Below are 23,600 nucleotides of genomic sequence, written 5' to 3' on the forward strand. Positions count from 1 at the left end.
GATGCAAGTGGTTCAAATTGGTAAAATTGAACATTATTCATGCCATCTCGATAGTTGATGACTTTGGAGATCACAAATCCAACTAAGAGACACCACCGATCACTATCCTAGCAATGACCACAGACACTTCCTGTCGTTTGTGACGTCACAAAAGACTCGTCTGCTTGACTCATCTCGGGAAGCTATCGTAGTTACTCGGCGGAAGGACACAAGGGTCGATTTCACTGGATTTTTTCGATTTTTATAAACATCGGCAACCGAAATAGTGCTAATAAGTGGTAATTAAGTGAGAAACGAATCCTTTATTTCTCCTGTATCGCTCTCGTGCTCTGTAATTCTAACTAAATCTATTTTTGAAACGTTTGACTGTCGCCACAGCCTTATCACTACCCTTTAGTATCCCTTTAAAGCCGCAACCACAGCAGGAGATCAATAAGTGGCAGTCAACACAAGTCCACAAGACAAGTCGGCCATCTCCATCCTCCATGAGCTCATTTCACGCTTGGGTGGCTTGCATCATGACTGGAATGCACAGACAGCTACACATGACTAACAGGGACAGATGATTATGTTGGGTTAAGACCGCGGAATACGATGCTAAATTTTTTATGTCCCGGCCTCTCCCGGGAGGAAAAGACGATGTCTCCTTTCTCGGACATACATCCCTCCCTTCCTCTGAGGACAGCCGAGCAGACAGGAGGGTCAGGTAATATTTCATAAGACAGGGTGAACACAGATTTCACACATCCACGTCAGCACATCATATATATGCACACTTCTAAGACCTAACATCTACTTTCGATTCAACAGTTTCTGCGAAAATTATTGTTATGGATAAACACTTTCGACTAGTTAAAGCTAACTTTTTTTTTTTCGAGATTCGCAGGAAACAAGAAGAAAATGTCCGCCTGGTCCTCGCTGTCTGAATTTAAACAGAAAGAGTATTTCCTGGAATATGGAGTCTTTATCAACGTAGGTTACATGTTCTTTCGCTTTATATCTTTGACAGGGCAGAAAATATTTTCATCCGTGAAATAAATGATTCTGTAGCATAGAGCGCTGAAGATGATGTTTATTGGGAGCAGGGTTATTTTATTTTCTAGAAAAATTCGCTTTTTTGTGTCACACGAAAAATAAACAATTCACGCGCTCACTCACGAACAGACGCACAACGAATACGCACGTGCATACACACACACACACGCACGCACACACAACCACTCGCCCGTGTACGCACACACAAACACAATCTCCATCTAATCGCATATACACTAGCACAGTTTTGCACGTGTATATCTACTCCTTTCCCCCTGTCAGTATCCTCCCGGTGGACCTCCTGTAGTCTATGCTCCAAGTGATGCTCGAGGAAGCAGGCAAGCGTGCAGAACGGACTGTGTACTCCACACACCAGCATCAGCAGCCAACACAAACAAGAGTGTATGGGTAATCAACTGTGCCGCCTCTCTCTGGGGTCGCTAGAGGGCGCTAGGGAGATTAGCAAATGGATGAGACTTCGATCACTGGGCGCACAAGCAGGTGGTCCTCCGCTGATCACGTGCCACCTACTGGCGTGCGTGTGCAGAAAATGGAAATAGGTTTATCACGTGCTCCTGCGGAATTTTTGGCAGAATGCTTTCACTGTTCCGGGGAATAACAATAACAAATGGACTAGAATCACGGGCCAACAAAATGATCGAATTATAGACTGTAAGAGTTTTTTTTTTTTTTTTTTGCATCTAGACCTTTTGTTCTTACAATCGAGTAACCAAAGAAAGTAAAGAAAAAAAAAAAAAAAGAAAATTATATTCATCTCTCCACCGTGCATGTCTTTCCATCTCTATAAAATCAGCTTAAAAACGTTTCTGATTTGTTGTTACCAGCTTAAATTCATTTTGGTTTCCACTTTACCAACTGAATACGATTTATTTCTATTGTCTTAAGAGGAGTTGCCGTCTGCCTGTGACCTATCAACTGTCTTGTCTGTGTGTGTGTGTCAGACTGCTATTGATAGGGACAGATCTCTTAGAAAGTTTTTGCTGACTGCAGATGGTCTCTCCAAACGGTTCCCTATCTTGAGAGGCATCATGGGACAGTTCTAACGGCCTTGCCGTCAGCTTTTAAGGCTAAAAACAAGATAAGAATATTCTTTTAAAGGGCGGTGTATCTGAAGATAAAGAACGTGACCACGAAAATGGAACGAAGACTTTTTGCATTGAGAAGATTTGGAAGATAAGAACTGGGCAGAACAGACGACACCCACCTTCCCATGTCAGCAGTTTTATTCTTTTGAGCAGTTAGAGGAGGAGTTGGTGGGAGCAGGAGGTGCCTTTGAGGGAGGAGGTGGATTAGAAGGCTGTTCACTGTTCTTAAGTGTTTCATTTTTTCTTGATCTTTGCTGATTGCTTCCCAGATTGCATTCCCGGTATCCTGCACGTTGCGTCCTGGAGTTTTCGTGGAGCCGCACGAATGAAGTAGAGGCATCATTATCTGAGTTCATCGTTTGACAGAAACTCTAGGTGCAGACCTACAGAGCTATCAAAGACATGTATAGGTGGACTGCTGTCTGTCTGCCGAGACCAACGCTTAGCCTCATGTGAAGTGATCAACTGCTAGTCTCGGCGAGCCTAAACAAAGAATGTGACTAAACCGGAAGTTTTGTCGTCTCATGCCTCGTTTTAGCAGTTAACTGGAAAAAATCGTCTGCCAGCAGCTCAGTAATATAAGTTCCTGGACCTATGAGGTCGGTGATAGTCTGGATATCTCCGTCGTGCGTACTGTCCACAGCTTTCCCGACAGAGGGAGTCTTTTGGTTGTAGATACTGAGCGAGGGTCAAGAAAATGTATGTGTGTGTGTGATTTAAAATGCATAATCTATTTTTTAAAGAATGTTATGTACGAGGACAATGCGAGAGTTTAAAGAATATGTGTTGCTCAGTCATCTACTTGTTACGTCAAGGAAAGAAATGAGGAGTTGACAAATTTCCAAACCTACTACAAAACGTTCAAAGGCTTGCGCCTCGTGAGCAGGGATTTATGGATTGCTGAAAGACACTTTTAATGAGATAAATCCATTGATTTCAAATCAATCAAAGGGTCAATCTTGAACTGTTCTATAGCGTGACAGAATATATATACAATATATGTTTCACTTTTCGACCACAATACAAACATGGCAGTGAGCTTGTTTCCTCCCAGCACAGTAACCCTTCCCCTTCTCTTGTATTCACACAACAAGTACACACACATAGTCAAACTGTTAGCATTTCAAATAAATGAATAAAAAGAAAAGGATTTTTCTGACAAAGATGAAAATCACAAAATCTGACAATGGCAAATCCTTCAATTTTTTTCGCTAAATGAAAATCAAAGATATATATGTAATATGTTTGTTTTACACAAAAGAAATCGGATGACACATAGAATCGTACCGAAATTTTCATTTGGTAGCACCACTAGACACCCCAATATCTCCACGTCTAGCTACTGAATAATAATAACAATAACAACAACTATTATTATTATAATTCGACCAAGTAATTATTTCTCTATCTGTGGCTTTATATTTATTTATGTTCACACAATTTTACAGCGCTGGATGACTTGTTGTTCGCTTTTCGTAAAACACCAGTCACCCCCATCCCACCTTTACACAACCATCACGAAGAATTTATCTCCTGAAAAATAGGATAAATGGTTTCTTGCTCAGCTTCCACAAAATGTAAATAAAAACAGCGAACAAACACAATCCATCTGCCATGTATATCACATTACCAAAAGAAAATAGCATTTCATTCAGATTTATTGAAAGCAGGTGATCGATTTCGGTCCGTGGTTTTGTGAAAAAGAATCGCAGAGAAAAAAATTGAAAGAAAGAAAGAGAAACACGGGGAAAGACGGAGATACTGTTCATCCACACTGAGCAGCTGCATTTGCTCTCATGTTACATCCAATGCGCTTTTCTGCATCTGCACCCGCGTCAGGATGTTCATACATAAACGAGTCAGTAGACCCACAAAGAAAGATAAAAGAGGAGAAGGGGAGGGATTTGTTTATGTTTTACGCCGTGCAAGCAAACTCATGGTGAGAGACAGGGCCGGCGCTAGGCTGTGTTGCGCCCTAGGCGAAAGAAAAATTCTGCGCCCCCCCCCCCACACACACACACCTCACAAAAAGTGAACTATGTTATATCATTTATTTTTGCAATTTATTTAGTCCTGGTCATGAAATTGATGCTTAAAACCTCACTTTCCTTGTTTTTTGCTGTGCAAAACGAGTTATCAGTTCCTTCAGATTGAGTGCATTTGCCAAGTCATGCTCAATAGATATGGTGGTCAGCCCAGTCAGTCTCTCTTGCAACATTGTTGATCTCGTATAGTTTTTAATTAATTTTAATTTTGAGAAACTCCGTTCTGCACTGGCAACAGAAATTGGAAGGGTCAATAAAATGTATCAAATAGCTTATGTTGGATTATGAATATTAAGACTTCTTTGGGGTTCATGTTAGGCTTGGGAAGTCTTCTAGCTACAGCCTGTAATTCAGAACAGAGTTCCTCCGCGTCAGTGTCTTTGCTGTCTCTGTGCATTAGTGCCTTTGCCAAGACCTCGCAAGATAGTAGAATGTCCTTCCTTGGTTTTTCAGAAATGCTTTGGATATCATAAAGAAATCCAAATAATGCACTGTGCTCCTGAATCTGTTTAAATCTGTCTTCAATGGACGCAGTTCAAACAAGAAAGCTATAAGGCTTAAATATCACCAGTAATGATTGCGGCGGTCTGTCTCAGAACTCAACACGACTGTGATGTGATAAAGACCACCAGACTGTCACGGACCCGTTTGATCAATGAAAAGTTTTGCAAAAAGTTACACCACCGCTATCGCAACCCGTTGCATCCACACAATCAAAATAAGCACTATAAGAAATAAGGAAATGAAATTAATGTAAAGAAAGACATAAATCGTGTTAATAAACTATATACAGCTATGTCACAGTGTATAAAATTCATGCGAACTTATCTGTACAAACTCTCATGAAGTGGCTGTAGACAGTAGCTCTGTTCAGTCTGGCAGGCTAAATGCAGTTCACAACCTTTACTGACTCAGCTGTGGAAGGATGATAGCTCCAAGCACCCGAACAGACGATTACAAAGTAAGTTCAAACAGCAGCACGAGATGTCTGCAGCCGCTCAGAAAAGTGAGGTTTTGACATCGTCCTGTGGGTTTTAAGTTCAAAGTTACAACTACCTCTTCCCCACTCTGGCTGTCCAGCCCTGGTAATGTGATCTGCCTTTCTTTACAGTGGTAGAGATTTATCTCTACCCTTCTCCACTAAGCTACCCCACTGAGGTCCTTTCAATCTTTCTCTCTTCTCTCTTTCTCATCTCACGTACAACTATCAGGTAACATCGCACCACCTTCTTTGTCCAGTCTGCTAGTCTGATCCGACTGGTCATTAACTGACAGATTTATCGCTACCTGTGGGCCTGTCCACCTATAGCACCTCCATCGGCAAGTGCTTTCAATGGTTCTCTTCTTTCTCACCTTACAGACGAACTAACAAGTAAAACCGAACTGTCTACATGTTTGCTGCTTAAAAATAGTAGAAAAGTGGTTTTCTACAAGAACTCATTACGACCAGAGGCATTAGAACCCAGAAGTGTCAAAGAATGGCTTACTAAAATTAAATCTTTTTCGAGAATTTGCTGTCAGATTTGATTAATAACATAAGAAAGAACTACTTTTTGTCAAGAAAAAGTAGGTCTGTTTTTCAATTTCAGGCGTGCATCATACACACATGGATATTGCATGCCTCCCAAATCAGACCTACACTTATGAGTAGCGGGATTTCAAACACTCCTGTAAAAGGTTTTATGGAGTGCACACTGATGGAGACAAGAAATGTGTAGCATCTTGCTTTGGTCTTATTTTGCTGTGTGGTCTAAAACTCAAGCTATCACAGCTTCCAGCCTCTAGACCACCCTGATAGCAGCTACTTTGTTCCCATCCAAAGTCACACCACAGTCACACCTCACAGGTGGGCGGGTAGCAAGGTCTGTCAAGAGAGAGTCTTCTGGACGCTAACAATGCAAAGTTGTAAATCATGGTGTCAGGGCAGCTCCCCACACAGTCCAGTGATCAACACTGCGTGGTGTCCAGCATAGGGTTTGGTGAAAACAAGAGAAGTATATAGACTGTAGGTCTTAGTAGGCATTATCTCTTAATAACCAATTTCAAATATTCTGTCAATGGAGCATAACAACAAGCTATCCGTTCAAACTCTAGACAAACAGATGCACTCTTAGATAATAAAAATAAACATTACAATTTGACAACTAAAGCGTAATACACCAATCGAACAGAAATTTAATAATTAATAAGAAAGTTAAATATTCACGACCATGAGTCACAACAGTAAGTACAAGACTATAGGCCATCAGTGTCAGTAAGTAGATATGCTATAAACTTCAAATGGCTCTACCTTGATGTTTGTCTGCGAAAGACTTTAATACTCTTATTAACTGAGAACGCGTTGGTGACATTAGCTAAGTTCCTTCGGGTTAAAAGTTCGTAAGTGTAAACAATATTGAGCAACTGTTTAGTTGTCATAACCACAGAGAAACTCGCGTAGCAAACTCAAGTCAGTGTTGTTGTCCCTGATATCAGCTGCAGTGTTTTCAATGCATAAGTGTGGAACCTCTTCAATAGTAAGATAGAGGAAAGAAAGGTGAGCTTGGTATTAGTGGAATGCGGTCCACTCCATGTACCAGGCCCCATCCACCAACCCGCCCCTCCACTGTCTATTCTCCGCCCTCTTCTTCCCCGCTGGTTAGCTGGTCACTTCAGGTGCGCCCTGTAATAATGGGTTTTCCTGTACTACATCACTACATGAACTGAGAAACTCGGTGGTGAAGTCAACCTACAAGCTGAGGAAAAGGTGCCTTCCACCAACGCCGCCCCTCTCCCGCCCTCTACTTGCCTGCCGGTTAGCTGTGGTCACTGCAGGTGCGCCCTGGGATGATGCGATAATGGGGTTTTCCTGTCATACATGTACTGAGAAACTAGCGTGGTGGTCAGTCTACAAGCAGAGAAAAAGTGTCCTGCTAATATCATTTTGTGAAAATGACATTTTTCTTAAAATTATTCATTTAAAAAAAAAAAAAAAAAAAAAAAGCAGGCCATTTTTTCCGCCCCCCTCGGTCGCTGCGCCCTAGGCGATTGCCTAGTTCGCCTAATAGGTAGAACCGGGCCTGGTGAGAGAAGGGGAGGGAAGAAAGAAAGAAAGAACCCCCCCCAAAAAAACACACACACACACACAAAAGAAGACACATGCACGTACAAATGAAATAAGAAAGAAAAAATAACAAAGAAGGGAACAACAACAACAACAACAACAACAACAACAACAACAACAACAAAATAAATAAATAAACGAAGAAAAGAAACAAACGAAGAAAAGAAACAAACGAGCAAAAGAACAAACGAACAAAGGAAAGAACGAACAAAAGAAAAAAAAAAACACTTCAAAATGTATAAACAAACATGCACCAATAAGACCTGCGATTGCAAGGACGGGCGTGCCTGTCATCGACTGAGGTTCGACATCTTTATATTTATCTTCACTTTAAGCCCTCGGCCTCTTCGCCATTACGTATGCCGACAAGAATTGGCTTTCCTCATCCTAACCATCTTCCAGTGATCAAAAGCCTCGGCCCTTAGTGCAAAACTAATTAAAGCTGGGCTGGCACCTTGGAGATGCGCCGTCTGTGACACCAGACCGAGTGGTTCACTTTCGTCCGGCCTCCCTCTCGTCTTCAAAGGCCCGAGAATGGACCACTGGTCCCTCCCTCACACATCTCTCAATTATGCCTCCGCCACTCTGCCCCTCCAAGCAATCGCCGGAAGTACTCGGATCAATTCTCCAGGAAAATAACATTCTTCAGGACCGTTGCTGCTACAGTGTCATTCAGTGTTTCACGAATCATTGAATTAAGATTTTGTTAAATAAATAAAAAAAAATCCTGTAAATGTCCAAAAATGGGGCATTGACACACGATACGCGTACTTTTCTTTGTATTTTTTAATAAATTTTTTGCTAAGGATGTTCCAATGTCTCCATCAACCAGGACTGGCCTCCTCCATCCCAGCCCCCCCCCCCCCCCGTGTAACTAAAATATTCATGAGACATTGTTTTCTTCTGCGCCCTTTACGTGGACATGCAGTCTGTTTATTTACTGAGGTCCGAGGCAAGACGAGATAAAGGTGTGGAAGCAGACGACACGTCACGTGGTGTGTGTGTAGAGCCTGCTAGCTCTTCTTACACTGAGCTATTTATAACTGTGACGTGCGTGCAGTCGTTACGTGACGTCCAGAATTACTACCAATCGCCGAGCAAAGGAAAATAATAATATCATAGTAATGTATGAGTGAATGTTATGAATGATGCTCACAAAATACAAGAGTTGAACATTACAATTATCACTTGTTTATAAAGGTTCCCAGTCACTTAATCCCCAGACACTTCATCCCCGACACTTCATCCCCGACACTTCATCCCCGAGACATTTAATCCCTAAGCACTTCATCCCCAGACACTTAATCCCTAAACTAAATTCTTAACTATAAAAATTGTGAAGTCAGCGAAAAATTTTATTGAAATTTATTAATTGAAATTCAAATAATTCAAATTCAAATCATGCTATTAACTTCAACGTCATTTGAACATCTACAACATTAGTTAAAATTCATATAAGCAAGTAAATGTAATGTTCTTCAACAATATGATATGAAAATTGTTCTTGAGTGTTCGGGAGGTAATTGCTGTTAATCAATATGAAAGGTAAGCTAATGATCGGAGGTACAGAAGACGATCCATTGACTCATATTTCTCTATAATGTTGCTAATTCTCCTGGCTAACTCAGCGTATTTCTTCTTTGGACGCTTCTCTGTGCCGGCGCATGATTGTAGAACAGACGCCTTGTGTAGCTGACAATCCTTACGTAGACCTTCAAGGAATGTCCACATCGTTGGGTGATGACAGGAGAAGAGAGATTGAAGGGCGTGATGCCTACCCTCCACAGAGTTGTTTGTTCGTGCAACACCGCCGATGACGTCAGGTATTTGTTCCAAGTGTCTGGAGGGAATAAAGCTGAAGCGTAGTTATCCCCTCTACCGCGCAGTCTGCGGCCCCGTATGTACGTATGTACGTATGTACGTATGCTCGAAGTAGTATAGAAGTTCCGGCATGCGATCATGTTGTGGCATTGACTCTGCAAGCAATTCGAAGGAATCGACAATGTCTTCCTCACGTACATAGGCAAGTGCTGGGAGGCATCTGACCATTCCACGTAACTCGTCGTCTTCGTCATAGTCACTTCTCATACCCAGTTCAGTGACTTTGCGTAATACCGCTTGACTTAAGTGAAAGTAACAGCCCGTTACTTTACATGACTGAAACTTCTCTCTAAAAGCGGTCATCGCAGCTTTCTCAAAGTCTGTTACTATAGTCTCTGGAGCTGCATTAGGCACTAGCTCTCTAACTGCACCCAACAATCTATTATAGGTTGCACTTGATTGTCCTGAAGAGGAAGTGTCGGGATTAAATGTCTCGGGGATTAAATGTCTCGGATGAAGTGTCTCGGGATGAAGTGTCGGGGATGAAGTGTCGGGGATGAAGTGTCTGGGATGAAGTGTCTGGGATGAAGTGTCTGGGATGAAGTGTCTGGGGATTAAATGTCTCGGGGATGAAGTGTCGGGGATGAAGTGTCGGGGATGAAGTGTCTGGGGATTAAGTGACCGGACACCGTTTATAAAGTACCTCTGGACTGAGACGTCACAGAAGTAAGCTCACGGACACGTCACCCCTTACTTCCCTCGCTAGGATCAGTCTCGAAGCTATTGAACTGGCTGTGGTCTATATCTGCTAACAATCATTTAAAGTGTTTTTTCTTTTTTAAAAATTAAAAAAAAATAAACATTAATAAAGCCCTAAAGGCATAACTGCTCGTCAGTGTGCGCTTTAATTTACTTATTTGATTGGAGTTATCTGTCCTGTTTTGTTCTTTCTCGACAGACATTGTCTTCGTTCTACTCCTCTGCATCCGTGTTTTCTCCGCATTTCTACCATTTCTCTTTATTCGTAATCAATGCAAAAGGGGTAAAAGGAAACGATATAGCCGAAACCTCATGCACTTATAGAGGAAATATAAGGAAAACATTATGAAAACAGGATTGGAAAGTCGAGGAAAACAAACGAGAAAACTCAAGATACACGATATGGAAACGAAAATTGAAGCAAACGAAAGTGATCCGAAAGCAAGAGGAAAAACCCAAGAAAACCGAAATAAAAACAAGCGCAGGAACGTGAGGAAAACAATATGGAGAGAAGATGGAAAACGAGGAGGAAACACGGGTGGAAATTCGAAACATGCAGCAAAGAAGTGGAGAAAACGTGAATAAAACTGTTTGGAAAAACAAATAAAACGCAAAGAAACCAACGTGGAAACGAGTGAAAAAGAGCACAGAGACACACGGGCACGAAGAGGCACACCGCATTATATAAGCCAGGCCGGGTTCAGTGGACCGTGAAGGGCGCAGAAGGCAAGCCGAGGATCTCTTGCCGACGTCAACTGCACAAATGGCGCGAAGGAGCGACAGCATCTGACGCCATCGGCTCCTGTCCTGGATCATTAATCTTGCCGAGCCATGCAAGGGCGCGAGACAAGATGGTGTCGTTGGTATTGTACGTGCTGCATTCACGGGACCTATCGCCTTCAGGAGAATAAAACTTTTTTGTCGTCGGGAGGAGAAGGTATGAAGATACTGAATAGCTTTTTTTTTTTTTTTTTTTTTTTGAATCGGCACGGGGGCTTTCTGTGTGCAAAAGGAGAAAGGCTGTAACCTGCTATTTGCACGAAGTAGTTTATCGCACCCCTACCTCTCTCAATCTAATTCATTCACAGAGAGAGAGAGAGAACTACACGTTCTTACTTCGCATTCTCTCAAACGTTTGAAACATTTATCATTATTAAACCGCTATTTTCTGTGTTTAAATATCAACTAAAGTGAAAAAGGTATACAGTAAAAAATTGTAACCAAGAAAACAGCAAAGAACAAAACTACAACAACAACAACCCCATCCACCGCCCAAGAGCGCCACACCTGGAAGACCACCTGTCTACTCACCTGAACGTCGAAATGGTGGAGCGACGTGGAGTCAGCGCCTCCTTCAACGTACCCGACTCCTCTGGAGACATTTTTTCCGAGTTGGACCTTCGCACAGTCATCTGCGTCGGTGGCACCAGGTTCACACTCTTTCTCTTTGCTTTTGATGTCACAACACCGGAAGACAACCCGTCGCCAACAGCAACCGTCTCCGGAATGTTTTCAGCGCCATGTCCTGCTGGATTCCGACTCGGAACAGTAGCTCGCCTTGCTTCCCTCCCAAACCGATCTCTCTGGCGATCCAAGACTTCCGCCTCCTCAGAGACTGCGCCCGTTGTCTTTCGTGTAACCAAGGGAAGTAAGCCACTTCCGGTTGGGCGTCGACTTGCTGGTGCATTTTGAGATGATCTTCTTCTTCAACTTTAGTCAACAAAGCAGAGGTTTTGGGAACCCGGTGGGGCTTTTCCGCTCGGTCGGCTTTGCACACATTTTCATCGAACTCCTGCTTGCCTTCCTTGCCGATGAGGTCGACAGCTAAGTCCTCACCAAAGAGTTCTGCAATAGCGAAGGAAGATAAGGCTAAGGCAGCAGGCGCTGAAGCATAGAAGAGCTGGTTCTTCAGCTGATGAGCATCACCAGCAGATCGCGACCTGTGAACTCTCGGGGAACCATAGTCGTCACCTTCGCCCTTCTCGTCTGACGACAGTGTGAAGGAAGCTGCTGAAGTTGGTGTCGCTGGTGATGGTGATGCTGCAGCATCATTACACGTCGGCGTCTGCTTATCGAAGTGAACACTCGAAGATCTGTGAGGGTAAAAAAATAAAGAAATGAATGAATAATTCATTGGTAACGATGTTTTTAAACGATCGTGCTCCGACTAGGAGATCTGTCCAGCACATCCAAAATTGTTTAATATTTTCACGTATTCATTGAAAATAAACGGCAAAATAGTATGTTTATAAGTAAGAATGATTTTTTTTTCAACAAACCAGCTAAGAAATATTGTATGCCTTCGTCAGCATGATTACATGGTGTTCGACCCTCTCAGACATCTCCAGTAAAGATTACTTGAGAACACTGATATATCGATGTATGTGGGAATTAGCAGCATATGGTGGCTGAAATGACGAGTGTCGGAGGTTTTTCTCCAGGATTTTCCGTAAAAATGAAATTCAGAGGATCAAGAATCAAAACAGTAAAGAAAGAAAGAGGCTTATGGAAAAGTCGATGACTTTCTTCAGCTCGCGAAGCTTTTGTCAAGGAGAAGGACCTTTAGAGAAAGCTTGCTATTTGAAAGGAGTTGGGAGTGGAGGGCAAAAAAAAAAAAAAAAAAAGAAAAAAAAAAAAAAAAAGAAGTGATGGAAGTTTGCAGAGAAACCCAGAGCCCTAAGCGGATAGTGTCCATGCGGAGTCAGACGGAGGAGAGAAATCTGTCAGATGTCGGAGGCTCAGCCTTTTGCTATCGCACCGGAAGCCCCTGGGTCTCCAAGTCAGGTCACGTGTCTGAGAGCTCTTGTGGGTCGACAAAAAAAGCTCTTCCGGTCATGAAGAAACGGTACTCATCAGTCTACTGAAGAAATGAAGTCCTAAGAAAACTTCATGAAGCAATATTGAGAGGGTAATATAACCTCACTGAATTTGCATAAGCTTGAGGTCAAGCTTACACGAGTCTCCATAATTGCAGGTCTTAATTACAACGTGACCAATTTGTTTGTTTGTTTTTTTTTTTTGTTTTTTTTTTTGAAACTTGGTTTAGTGATTGTGTTAAAAATTACCACAACCTCAGCCGCGAGACGGTTGGTTGATACCGACTAACAGTTATTCCCCGCCATTTTGGATGGTTGAAGAAATGAAGCGTGTCACAACATGGAGATAACGAGCCTCCAGGAAGCGTTAATCAACATGTCAATCGACACAATTATTCTGTCATTTTCTCTTGCACCCATCAGTTATCGTTCGCCGATTTTCCTGTGTGTGTGGGAGAAAAAAACTATTTAACCCCGAGCGACCCATTTGTGGCTATTTTTAAGTTTTGTGTGAAAACGATACACGTTGTACTTAATGGCCACCCGCCCACCCCACCCTGAATCTTGGAGACTGGTTTCAGCTTTCACTGTCTTGTGGCAATCATTAAAAACGCCTATTTTGGTGGGTTTTTTGTTTCCTTCTTTCTTCCCTGCTTCCTTCCCTAGGGCGGTACGAAACAGGAATGATTCTCCGAAAGATTGCATCCTAGTTAAACTGTATAGGCCAACATGTTGCAATTCTGTCTTCATAAAATTTCTGCGGTATTTGATGACTAAGCAGGTCATGGGGTTGGGGTGGGGAAGGGGTAGCTATGGAAAGTTTTTCTGCATCAGGTGCTATGTTTATACAATTCCTTCTCTTCACAAAGAAAGTGTAAATATCGGGTCTGTTTTACTATCCACTCTGTATTCTTTAGTCACATGCTAAAAATAATAGTTCATTTGAGTTTTTCTGTCTCTCAAAATCTAGGCCTCAAGTAATGACCGGATACAGCATAAATAAAAGGAAAATAGGATGAATAATTGTAAATGTGAAACAAGACTATGGAGACAATGCATTTGTTATCGACAGGGAAAAAGAACTCCATGCACGCACGCAAATACTTTCTCTGTCTCTCTCTCCCTCACACAATATTGTTAATATAAAGAACTAAAATTATCATTTCTTCAAAGGTAAATACATAAATTACCTATTTTCAAGTTTGACATGGAAAATATTGAAGTAGAGCTTAATTTATTTTATTTAGAAGCTAATGGTTGTGAAGTTTGGGGCTTTGATTCTTGCGATCTGGTTATAAAATACAATTGCACTATTATATTATAAGTAAGTTTTTAGACTAAGAACAAACAGAAGGGATAAATGAATGAAATGAATGTCTAATGTTTAATAAAAGCTAACCGTCATTAAACCCAAACATTGCTCTCGTCGCCATGGAGACATCGGAGCATTTCGTAACTGCACCGACATGAGACACGAGGACATGTACCCATACGGGGACTGGGTTACACATCCTCGTGGCCTGGGGCCATAAAGAAATATTCATGGTGGTATAACATGAGAGAGAGTCAGTAAAACACTCTTCTTCTGACAACCAGAGCATAAAAAATATTTCTAAGCTGTAAATAAATCTTCTTCATCATACGTGACAAGCCGCCATCGTCAGACTCGAGTTTAAATGAAGCTGAAATCTCGGGAGGGGGATCGGTTATGGGCATGCACACACACATACACACTGTACAAAGAACATGCATCACACACACACACACACACACACACACACACACACACACACACGCACACGCACACGCACGCACACACGCATGCATGCACGCACGCACAAAAGCAAACAGCTGCAATGTTCTTCATGACCTCAGGAAAACTATTCAAAAGATGTTCAAACGAAGCAAGCTTAATGTTTTAGAAAGATGTGTGTTTCAGCAGAAAATTGATGTGAACGCAGCTTAACTTCAAACGAAAACTTAAGCCGAGAGGATAGACTGCGGATGAAGACAAAGTGATGAATAGAGCCGCATCCCCAGGAAAGCTAATAACATCTCGACTTTCTTACCTAAGCAATGGTTGCACCAAACCCGCCATCATTCAAAATTTGAACTGGGTGACCGATGTTGTGCTGACCACTCAGACAAGGCAAGGAGACCAGTTATTTGTATGCTGAATGAGCTGTGTTCAGCATATGGTCAAGATAGGATGCACCGGGGGAGAACCCTTATCCCCCTTGCCTCTGCTGTCGTTTATCTCCCCTTAAATTGTTCTGATAGAAAGCTTGGATTCTATATCTCAATTATTTTTCTTTCTTTCTTTCTTTCGTTTATTCATTGTTTCATTCATGATGAGACCTGCTAGAATGATCACAACCATCCTAGTTTACACGTGTAATGTCTAATCAACAATCAATCGATCCAACCTGCTGCCATTCAGCAAGTCATCCTGTCATCCTCTTGGTAAGCAAATTAATCATTTAGTCCATGAAATCAATTTGAATCGTAATGAAAACGCCAGATGCTCTCCTTTTGTCAAAGGAACTCACAGCGAAACGTTTTACGATGGAGGTCTATGAGGGCTATTGTGCCCTCTCGTGCCCTCTCGTGCGTGTGCTGTAACTCAGCGCTACCCAGCACTCGGGAGGATTTTATGTGCGAAACGTGCAGACGTCACCGAGGTGGTGTTGCAAGGTGCGGCTTTCATGTCGGGACAATGGCTGCCCACACTCACATCAAGACTGACGAGCTCCAGTGAATGGGAGATAACCTGTGAGGTAGGTACAACAATCAGGAAGACAACACTGCTGCGTTTGTTTAGAGATTGCTTTTTTTGGTCACGATGATGACGATGATGCAATCATGACAGCGCAGTGGACGATGATGACAGTGAAGGAGTGATAAAGTAACGGTAGGACACAAGAGAGAACAAGATTACAACCAGTGCAATAAACAGAGAAAATCACAGATGTTATATAAAAAAAAAAAAAACACCAAAAAACACAACAACAACAAAACAAACAAACAAACAAAAAAACAAAAAACAAAAAAACAAAAAACAAGCAGAGAAAAAAAAAAAAGGAGAGACAAACGGATTAAAAACAAGTTTTAAGAAAAAGAGAGAGGATAGAGTGAGTGGAAAGGGAGATAAGTGGGAGAAAAGGGAGAGAATCGTGGCATCACATTACCCGGAATGAAATATTTTTTAGGAGGGTTGGTGTGGGGCTCATGACTGGTGTTTTATCCAAGCCGGCAAATAAGGCTACACCATAGTTGGGTCTGTAAACGGGTAGCACACGAGGAGAAAGAACAACCCGAGACAAGAAAGTGTTTCCAAACAATTACCGTTACATTCAAATTTCTATTGTCACTCGTTGTTCATAATTTAGCAAGACGCGTTTAGCGAAAAAAAAAAAAAAAAAAAAAAAAAATTCGCTTTTAAACTGTCTGAAAACAGGAATCTTCGGAGACAGTTTCCTCGTACAGATTGTCTCGACTACAGAGTTTCTCGGTGTCGAGGTGACATTTTGTTGGAGGTACAAAGCTTTGCGGCCACAGGGGACTGTGACTGACGGGAGGAACATTCTAGTTACTGGACAACCACTCACGCAGATAGGCCTGCACAGAACATTGCTGTGTTTTGCTGCTTAGCTGACAAACAATGTCTTGTCACAAGAGAAAACATTATTTATGTCGACCACCTTCTGTGCAGCTGCTAGAAGAACTTTGTCCTCAAAAAAACGGCGATTTTGTAACCCAGTCCCCCGATAACCTCGACATGTGTTCCGCACCGCGTGAGTCCGCCATCAACCATTAATAACCAGGGGGCTGGGGGTGAGGCTGGGGTTGGGGTTGGGGGTTGGGGATGGGGTTGTGGCACGTGTTAGGACGTAGAACTGACGTTAACAGGTTGGCCGACCAGTGAGTGAGTTACAATCCGGCATAAAATCCTTCCGCGTATTTTACTTTTTTTTTCTGCTTGACAAGTGCGCATATCTCTGTGTATAATTATTCATTAAACAAGATCATATTTCACTGTGTATAGTTTTTTTTTGCTTGAATAACCATTTCTCGCCTTGCTATGAAAAAATCTCAATATACTGAACTGTCAACATATAATTTTTGTAATTACTGGAGTATTACACTTTTTGACCTCTCGTGACTAGTGACAACAAAATTATTTCTCACGTCCCATGAAGTCTATTTTCTGTGCTATCTCTCAGTAGGGGAAGAAGATGCTCTGCTTTGAGGGGTGGGACTTGGGAGACAAAGTTCATGCTGAAAGTTCACATTCTTGTCCACAGTATTTTTTAGTGGGTGGCTGCCCCCTTAGCCCCCTGGTTCCTTCACCCCTGTCTCTGCAATGTTGGATTAGCTACAGTTAAATGATTTGTAGTCATGTAGTGATTAGTCGGCCTAAAGACTGAAAAAAAGCAGTCTGCTCTATGACACACAATGGGTACGAAGATGCTTAAGCTAAGGCTCTTAGGTACAGTAAACCACTTACAGCTTGGTACCTTTACGGATACAAAGCAAAGCAATCTCACTATTAGAAGGTTAATGGGATAGAGAGAGTTGTTTTACTGGATGAAAGTTGTTTTCTTTTATTTGAGGAACACGATATGAAAAAATAAAAGCTATTGAACATTCACATAGAAATAATCGCTGTCTATAAACCAGCATATAGGTCAAATGTCAGGCGCAAGTCAAGACGTCGCACTCTAACATTTGACAGCGAATCAAAAAAAATAAACAAATAAACTGCAAGGCGTGAACTTTTAAAGATGTCTACACGCCCCGTCATGCAATCGAAAGTTCCACAAGTATTTCTAGACTTCTCGCTCAGTTGTCATGCAAGTCTCCTCTACAACAATCATGCCAATGTGTTTTGCACCCAACTGATTAGCTGATTGTGTTTCAGCATTTCACGCTGGGTGAGACGTGTCCCGGGGTGTGGAGGGTGGGAGGACAAGCCACCCGGCAATACGAAGAACTGTTGTGGTGTCCACACCCAGAACTAGATGAAGTCACGCAGCAGGACACACTTACAGACGATGTTCACGGAAGTAGAGATGTTAGCTCCGGGCCATGCCTTCGTCATGCTCCATTTGCTCTGTGCAATTAGTTTAAGCGACAGATGCTGTTAGGACTTGTTGTGCCTAGAAGTTTCATTCAAAGTCGGACAGGGAAGTAGTCCCAATGTCTACTATCTCATGTTCCCGATTTTGTTTTCAAGTGAAACTATGCCGATATGCATGACTGAGAAGATTTATAATTAAAAAACCAAAAGCCAACAAACAAAACTAAATAATCCGAAAAACAGCAATAAAAGCAAAAAAAAAAAAAACAACAACAACAAAAAACCAAACAAACAAAAAAAACAAAACAACAAGACAAAACAAAAAACCCAAAACAAACAAACAAACAAACAAACAAACAAAAAAACCAACAACAACAAAAATAAACCAAAACAAAACAAAAAGGAAAACAGTAAACTTTTGTTCATTTTACATGTGCCTCCTAAGCATGACATCCACATGTCCAGGCCGAAGCCTAGCTGAACATCAACTACTGTGCTGGTATCTAGGCAACAGAGCAACGCAGCCTTTGAGAAACGCCGACAACTTGCGAGATTCACCCCTGGCTGGGGGCTGGTCACCTCATGATGCTGATAAGAAACAAGCACAATGAATAGAGAACTTAACACCTTGGTACACACAGACTGAGTCGATGACAGAGAAATAGTGGCACCTGTCTGAGTCTGTGGTGCACGAGAGGAATTTGTCTTACAATGGGACACGCGGCAAATATTAGGACAACTTTTTTTTCCATCGGGTCATGTTGGAATGTGAACACTGCGCATTGAGTGGCCACGACTACATGAGATCCCGAAGCTCAAACTATGCCATGAGATATTTTTTCTTTTGGCTTTATTTAAAACTAGCCTCCAAGGAATGAACTGTAGGCGGCACTGACAGACGATATTTAGGCCTCAAAAATGTTGTGTCAGTATTGCTTCGATGTTTTAAACACGAATAGGCGAAAAATAGAATAGCTAGAAGCAAATTAAGCAATAGCCACTAATGTTTTTATCCAGCTGCTTGCTTCAAACGAGCGTTGATAACTTTCTTGTTCAGAAAATATCTCCGACAATAACACCGCCTCTACTGCTGTTTGAAGTCAATCATGAATGAGATGGGAGAGAGATGCTAAGTTTATCAATAATCTTTTCCATCAACTTCTGTTTTGTTTTTTTTTTTTTTTTTGTATTTGTGATACTTAGCATGGTAATGGAGAGCGCGAATAGTTTGATCACGTTCTATAAAAAAATTTCTATTATTATTTTTTTTCATGTGGGGCCATATAATATTACCTCTAAGGTAGATAAAAACGGAAGCAATGTGAGGTCCCCGAACTTGCTAACCGCAGATCTCAGAGGTAACAAACATATTTTAAGTTCACGCCATGCGTCTGGCCCCACAGCTTCTTCCTGATGCTCCCTGCCACCGCAGCATGGATCGAGGGTAAAATCATAGTCGAGGGTCGCTAAGCACGTTCGGCTCCGAGCTGCTGTTTACTGGATGTTTACCGTCCACCAGAAAGGAGCAGTCGGCTAAGGAAGTTAGGAAGCGAAGGTACACAATAACCGTGAGGTTATATTATCATGGATCCATAGCTATACAAAAACTCCCAGGCATGGATCCATAGCTACGTGGGATACAATAAAGGTATATTATCTTGGATGGATAGTGGCAGCTAGAACACCACATTGTTGCATCCTCCTTTACTTGCATGAAAGTCAAACAGCTGGGGTTCTTTTCCCTTCTTGGCTCTCTTTTATCGACAAAGGCCATCAACTACAAGCAGGCCACAGATCCAGTTACAGAAACCTATGACTGCCGGCAAGTGATGAAAACGAATAAGCCAGAGGCTAAAACAAATTAGTCGCCTTAGTTACGACGAAAAAATTATTAACGGTTAGTAAAGTTACTACTGAAGGAATTAGCTAGTCAACCTTTGATGACAAAAGGCCAAGCTAGCCCTAGTAATGGACAAACTAGTCCTAGTAATAGAAAAAGCTCCTCTTAGTATGGACAAAGCTAGTTCTAGTAATGGACAAAGCTAGCTATGGTAATGGACACAGCTCGCCCTACTTAACGAACAAAGATTGCCCAACACATCGACTCACCTGGTCGTATCTACTGAAGGCAGGTGTCGCTGTTTCTTTTTCCTTCCGAACAATGGCATTGTTTTTACCTGGCAGCTTCCATTGATGCTCACCAAAAATTACATTTTGAACGAAGTCCCTGTCGCTGCAAGGAAAGATAACACTTCATTAAACTTCCCGAAGATGTCTTTAGCGACACAGGAATCCCACTTTCAGTTTGCTTAAACTTGGACGACTTCTGGTGGAGAGGATGGACTTACATCTTCGTTGCATGTCGTGTGTGAACCACTTAGTTTGTAAGGCAGATGAACCCTGACCTCGTGCATATCCCTTTGTTAGCAATTAGTCCACAGAAGTTCTCCATCGTCTTTCTTTGTTGGCAGTGGACGATTTCAGTTTTGTTGCGTTATCTTTCGTTAAGACTGAGTCTTTGTATGTATATATATATGCACACACTGTCAGACACCGGCTGCTGAGGTTTCAAGTATCCCTACCCACTTGCACTCAACTGTCATTGCACGCTTCACTGAAAAACCTCAAGTCGGAGACGCCTGTATACAATTTCTCTTAGCACAGACATAAAATAATAACCCTGAACAATTTGTAACCTCGATAACAATTCTTTCTGTGAACTGATGAATCTCCTCCTCAAGCCAGCCTTGTAATTACACGTGTCGACTTTTTTGTAATTGTAAATACTGAATGAAGCTAATCACATATGATAAAAATATTTTCTTTGTAGATAATTTTTGTTGGATTTTTTTTTTTCTGGAAAGGCGGGAATCCGATCTCTCCGCTAATTGAATCCTAACTAACACAGTAAGCTGATTTACTCCTCAGTGTTAAAAGTCCTCGCAAACTCTCACATCCTTGTGACAAAAGACGGAGGGAATTCGATCCCCACACCCGATTCCTATTTTTAGCTCCGGTCGGACCAGTCCACCCCTCGTCACCTCAGTTCCCGCAATGCCGGACATTTCTCAGGTGAGCACATTTTATGAGGGTAGTGGTGGGGTAGGGTGGAGAGAAGGACGGAGAAAGTACTCCCTTGATCTTCTGCCTCGTGCGCCATCGACTGGACGATGTTCCCGGGTAGGTTTGCACCGCGGGGAGACAATATACCCGAAGCTGTCGCTTATTGATCTGCCGGCAGCTCGGGTCGCTCGCTCTCTCCGATAGATCGATGGCAGAAACCTGCGGAGAAGTAAAGCCAATCAAGCAGAGGAGTGCGGTGTTGTTTTATGATCTCCGTGTGATGAAGTCCCGTTCATGAAATATTTTGGGGTCTTCCTGTCCTGAGGTAGTCAACCTGCAGTCCTTTGAGATTTGTGATTCCAATGAAGGGGATGTTGACAGGCTACCTGTAATCGCAAACCTTCACCTGTCCTTCCCCACCTTACACAACTGTCCTCCAAGACTTTCATAATCGTCTGAAAGGACTCCAGTCCATAGCTGCAAGTCCAGGACCAACCATCGAATTGTTTGAAATAAACTGGCGCCGTTCACAACAAAGGTTCCTGTTCACCATGTGCACAAAGAAACTTTATTTCCGCTTTAACTCGTCCACCTGTCGTCGCATTCGTTCATTCTGCGCTGACACTGGGCGAGTCCCGACACGATGTTGAACGGAACTGAAAGTAGTTTTCTCAGAAATTCCGTAGGAGGATACGATATATAACCGAGCTGCTCAGTCATCTGCTTTAACTGACACAAAGCAGACGACAACCCCGGCTTTCAATTTATGCTAATAGCTTGCGAAAGAATGGAAGCAGGAATAGCTGATCGGTGCTGGCCCCTTGAATGAAGGAGGGACTGCTTAGGAAGAATGTAGTTATTTGAAATCCAGTCACACCCGCCAAAAGTTGAGTCGTGCGACAAGGGTGCTGTAGGCTCTGCTCAGAGCGACACAATGGAACATGATATGCTAAAAACACTCGGAAACCCTCCACAGCCTGGGGTGAGCACACACACACGCGCACACACACATGCACACACTCATGCACTCGTGATCTCTTGTTTCGCAATCGCCCGCCGTGGAAGCCCTTCATCACATCATATGAGCAACCCGTGGAGTTCTTTTACACTTACCCGCCGCAAATTCTATTGGGTACCTTCACCCGGGACTGTACCTCCACCCCACCATCCCACCATCCCACCACCCGGCGACCCAGCGATCAAACAGCTTGCTTGCCCTTGTCCTCTGACAGTTGGGTTGTGTGAGCACAAGCGAAACCAGAGCGTCCCTCCCTCTCCCCCCAACTACCCCGACCTTTCCCCACCTTTCTTGCGAAATGCTGTCATGCACCCGGACACCAGTCCACCAACAGCTCACGGCGCAAAGCCGGGTGTGTGTGTCTCCACAGTAACAGGACGCTTGTTCGATCATCGGACGTGACTGTTAAACCTACCGGTTGGGCTGATCCACCCGGGACTAAAGCTGACTAAAGCGTCCATAGAGACACCAATCCAGAGAATATAAAATCTGAGAGAAGGTCGTCACTTTAGACACGAGTGTATAGCAAAGAGCTCATTATAATTTGTTTAGCTTTCCATGGGTGACTAGTCTACCTGCAGCAAGTGATAGACAGGTACAGATGAAAGCGACCGACGAATAAAAAAAAAAAAATCGAGTTGCGAAAGGTTCGAGTTAAGGAAGTTCTTCGAAAAAGAATTTTTTTTTCATTGTGGATATTTAATTTTAACCAAATGTTCATTTCTTGTCATTCTTTTGAAAACACCCGGCACCCCGTGGAGACGGAGTCGCGCTTATCGCACACGTGTTTCTGTACAGAGAGGACAGACAATACGGGTGGGCAGGGTCGGTGGGGGAGGAGAACATGATTCTACACTTTCCGATGTATTTTCAAATGGTTTCAATATGCTGAGTTTATTATTCGAGTTGTGGAAGATTTTAGCAAGCCGATTTGAATTTCGGAAATTGAATATGTATTGCTTTAATTGGAAACCAACCAACTGATGCTAAAAATTCGTTAGGGAGAATATGAACTTAAGAAAGGTGGACTTACAGAAGTTCGATTTTATATATATATAGCTCATTCATTTATTTATGCTTCAACAGGTACGAGCTGACGAACGGTTATATCGGTCCATCAGTAGCGGTCGTCATGGGGAAACATGAAGAGACAACATCGCTGGCATCAACTGATAACATCATCTACATGTTGCTCTGTCGTGGGTGACGGGTAGCAAACTGTACTCTATGTACCCAGCATTTCGCAACCTGATTGGCAAGGGTTAAAGTACACACTGGATCTTTCTCTCTCTCACCCACACACACACCAGTCCACTCTTTTATCAACATATTTCGAATACTGCCGTGTCCAAGGTGAGGGGACAGGTCCTCCATTGAAGCTCACAGGACTGTAATGAATCGTAACACCGAGGTTATTGATATCAAAAGGTCATTTTACTTTGGGGCCAAAGGTTGCTCGAGGTCTATTCCATTCTGACTCTGTAGCTTTGTTGTATTGAGGTCTCATTTCCTAGACTAGCTACTATGATACATCTCCATGTAAATAAACATCTACCGCAGCAGGTACACGAGATCTGTCGTCGGGACTTACCTGTGGAATGTCACACCTGTCCTTGAGCGTTTGACACTAGAGGTTCTACTTCACTGAAGTCTGTTTCAAGTGGTTGATAGACGATACCGTGAAGACCTCAAAGGTGATCAGTCAAGCGATGAAATGAAATAACAAGACAGTGGAGAGTAACAGTAGTGTGACG

At 42.5% G+C, this 23,600-nt stretch overlaps 1 protein-coding gene across 5 annotated transcripts in view; it reads right to left on the bottom strand.

The window, feature by feature from the left end:
* LOC112553879 (GRAM domain-containing protein 2B-like) overlaps positions 1-23,600 on the bottom strand; it is a 69,368-nt gene that overhangs the window by 35,974 nt on the left and 9,794 nt on the right. For 3 of the 5 annotated variants that reach the window (XM_025221353.1, XM_025221355.1, XM_025221354.1), the window contains exon 2: positions 11,181-11,962. In XM_025221353.1, the coding sequence (XP_025077138.1) occupies positions 11,181-11,281 (101 nt within the window). In that variant the 5' untranslated portion in view covers positions 11,282-11,962. Of the gene's footprint in view, positions 1-11,180; positions 11,963-19,874; positions 20,185-23,600 lie in introns of those variants that run through there. The other 2 variants (XM_025221352.1, XM_025221356.1) reach the window with 2 other exon arrangements.

The sequence above is a fragment of the Pomacea canaliculata genome, linkage group LG13, assembly GCF_003073045.1.
Source record: "Pomacea canaliculata isolate SZHN2017 linkage group LG13, ASM307304v1, whole genome shotgun sequence".
NCBI classification, from domain to species: Eukaryota; Metazoa; Mollusca; class Gastropoda; order Architaenioglossa; family Ampullariidae; genus Pomacea; species Pomacea canaliculata.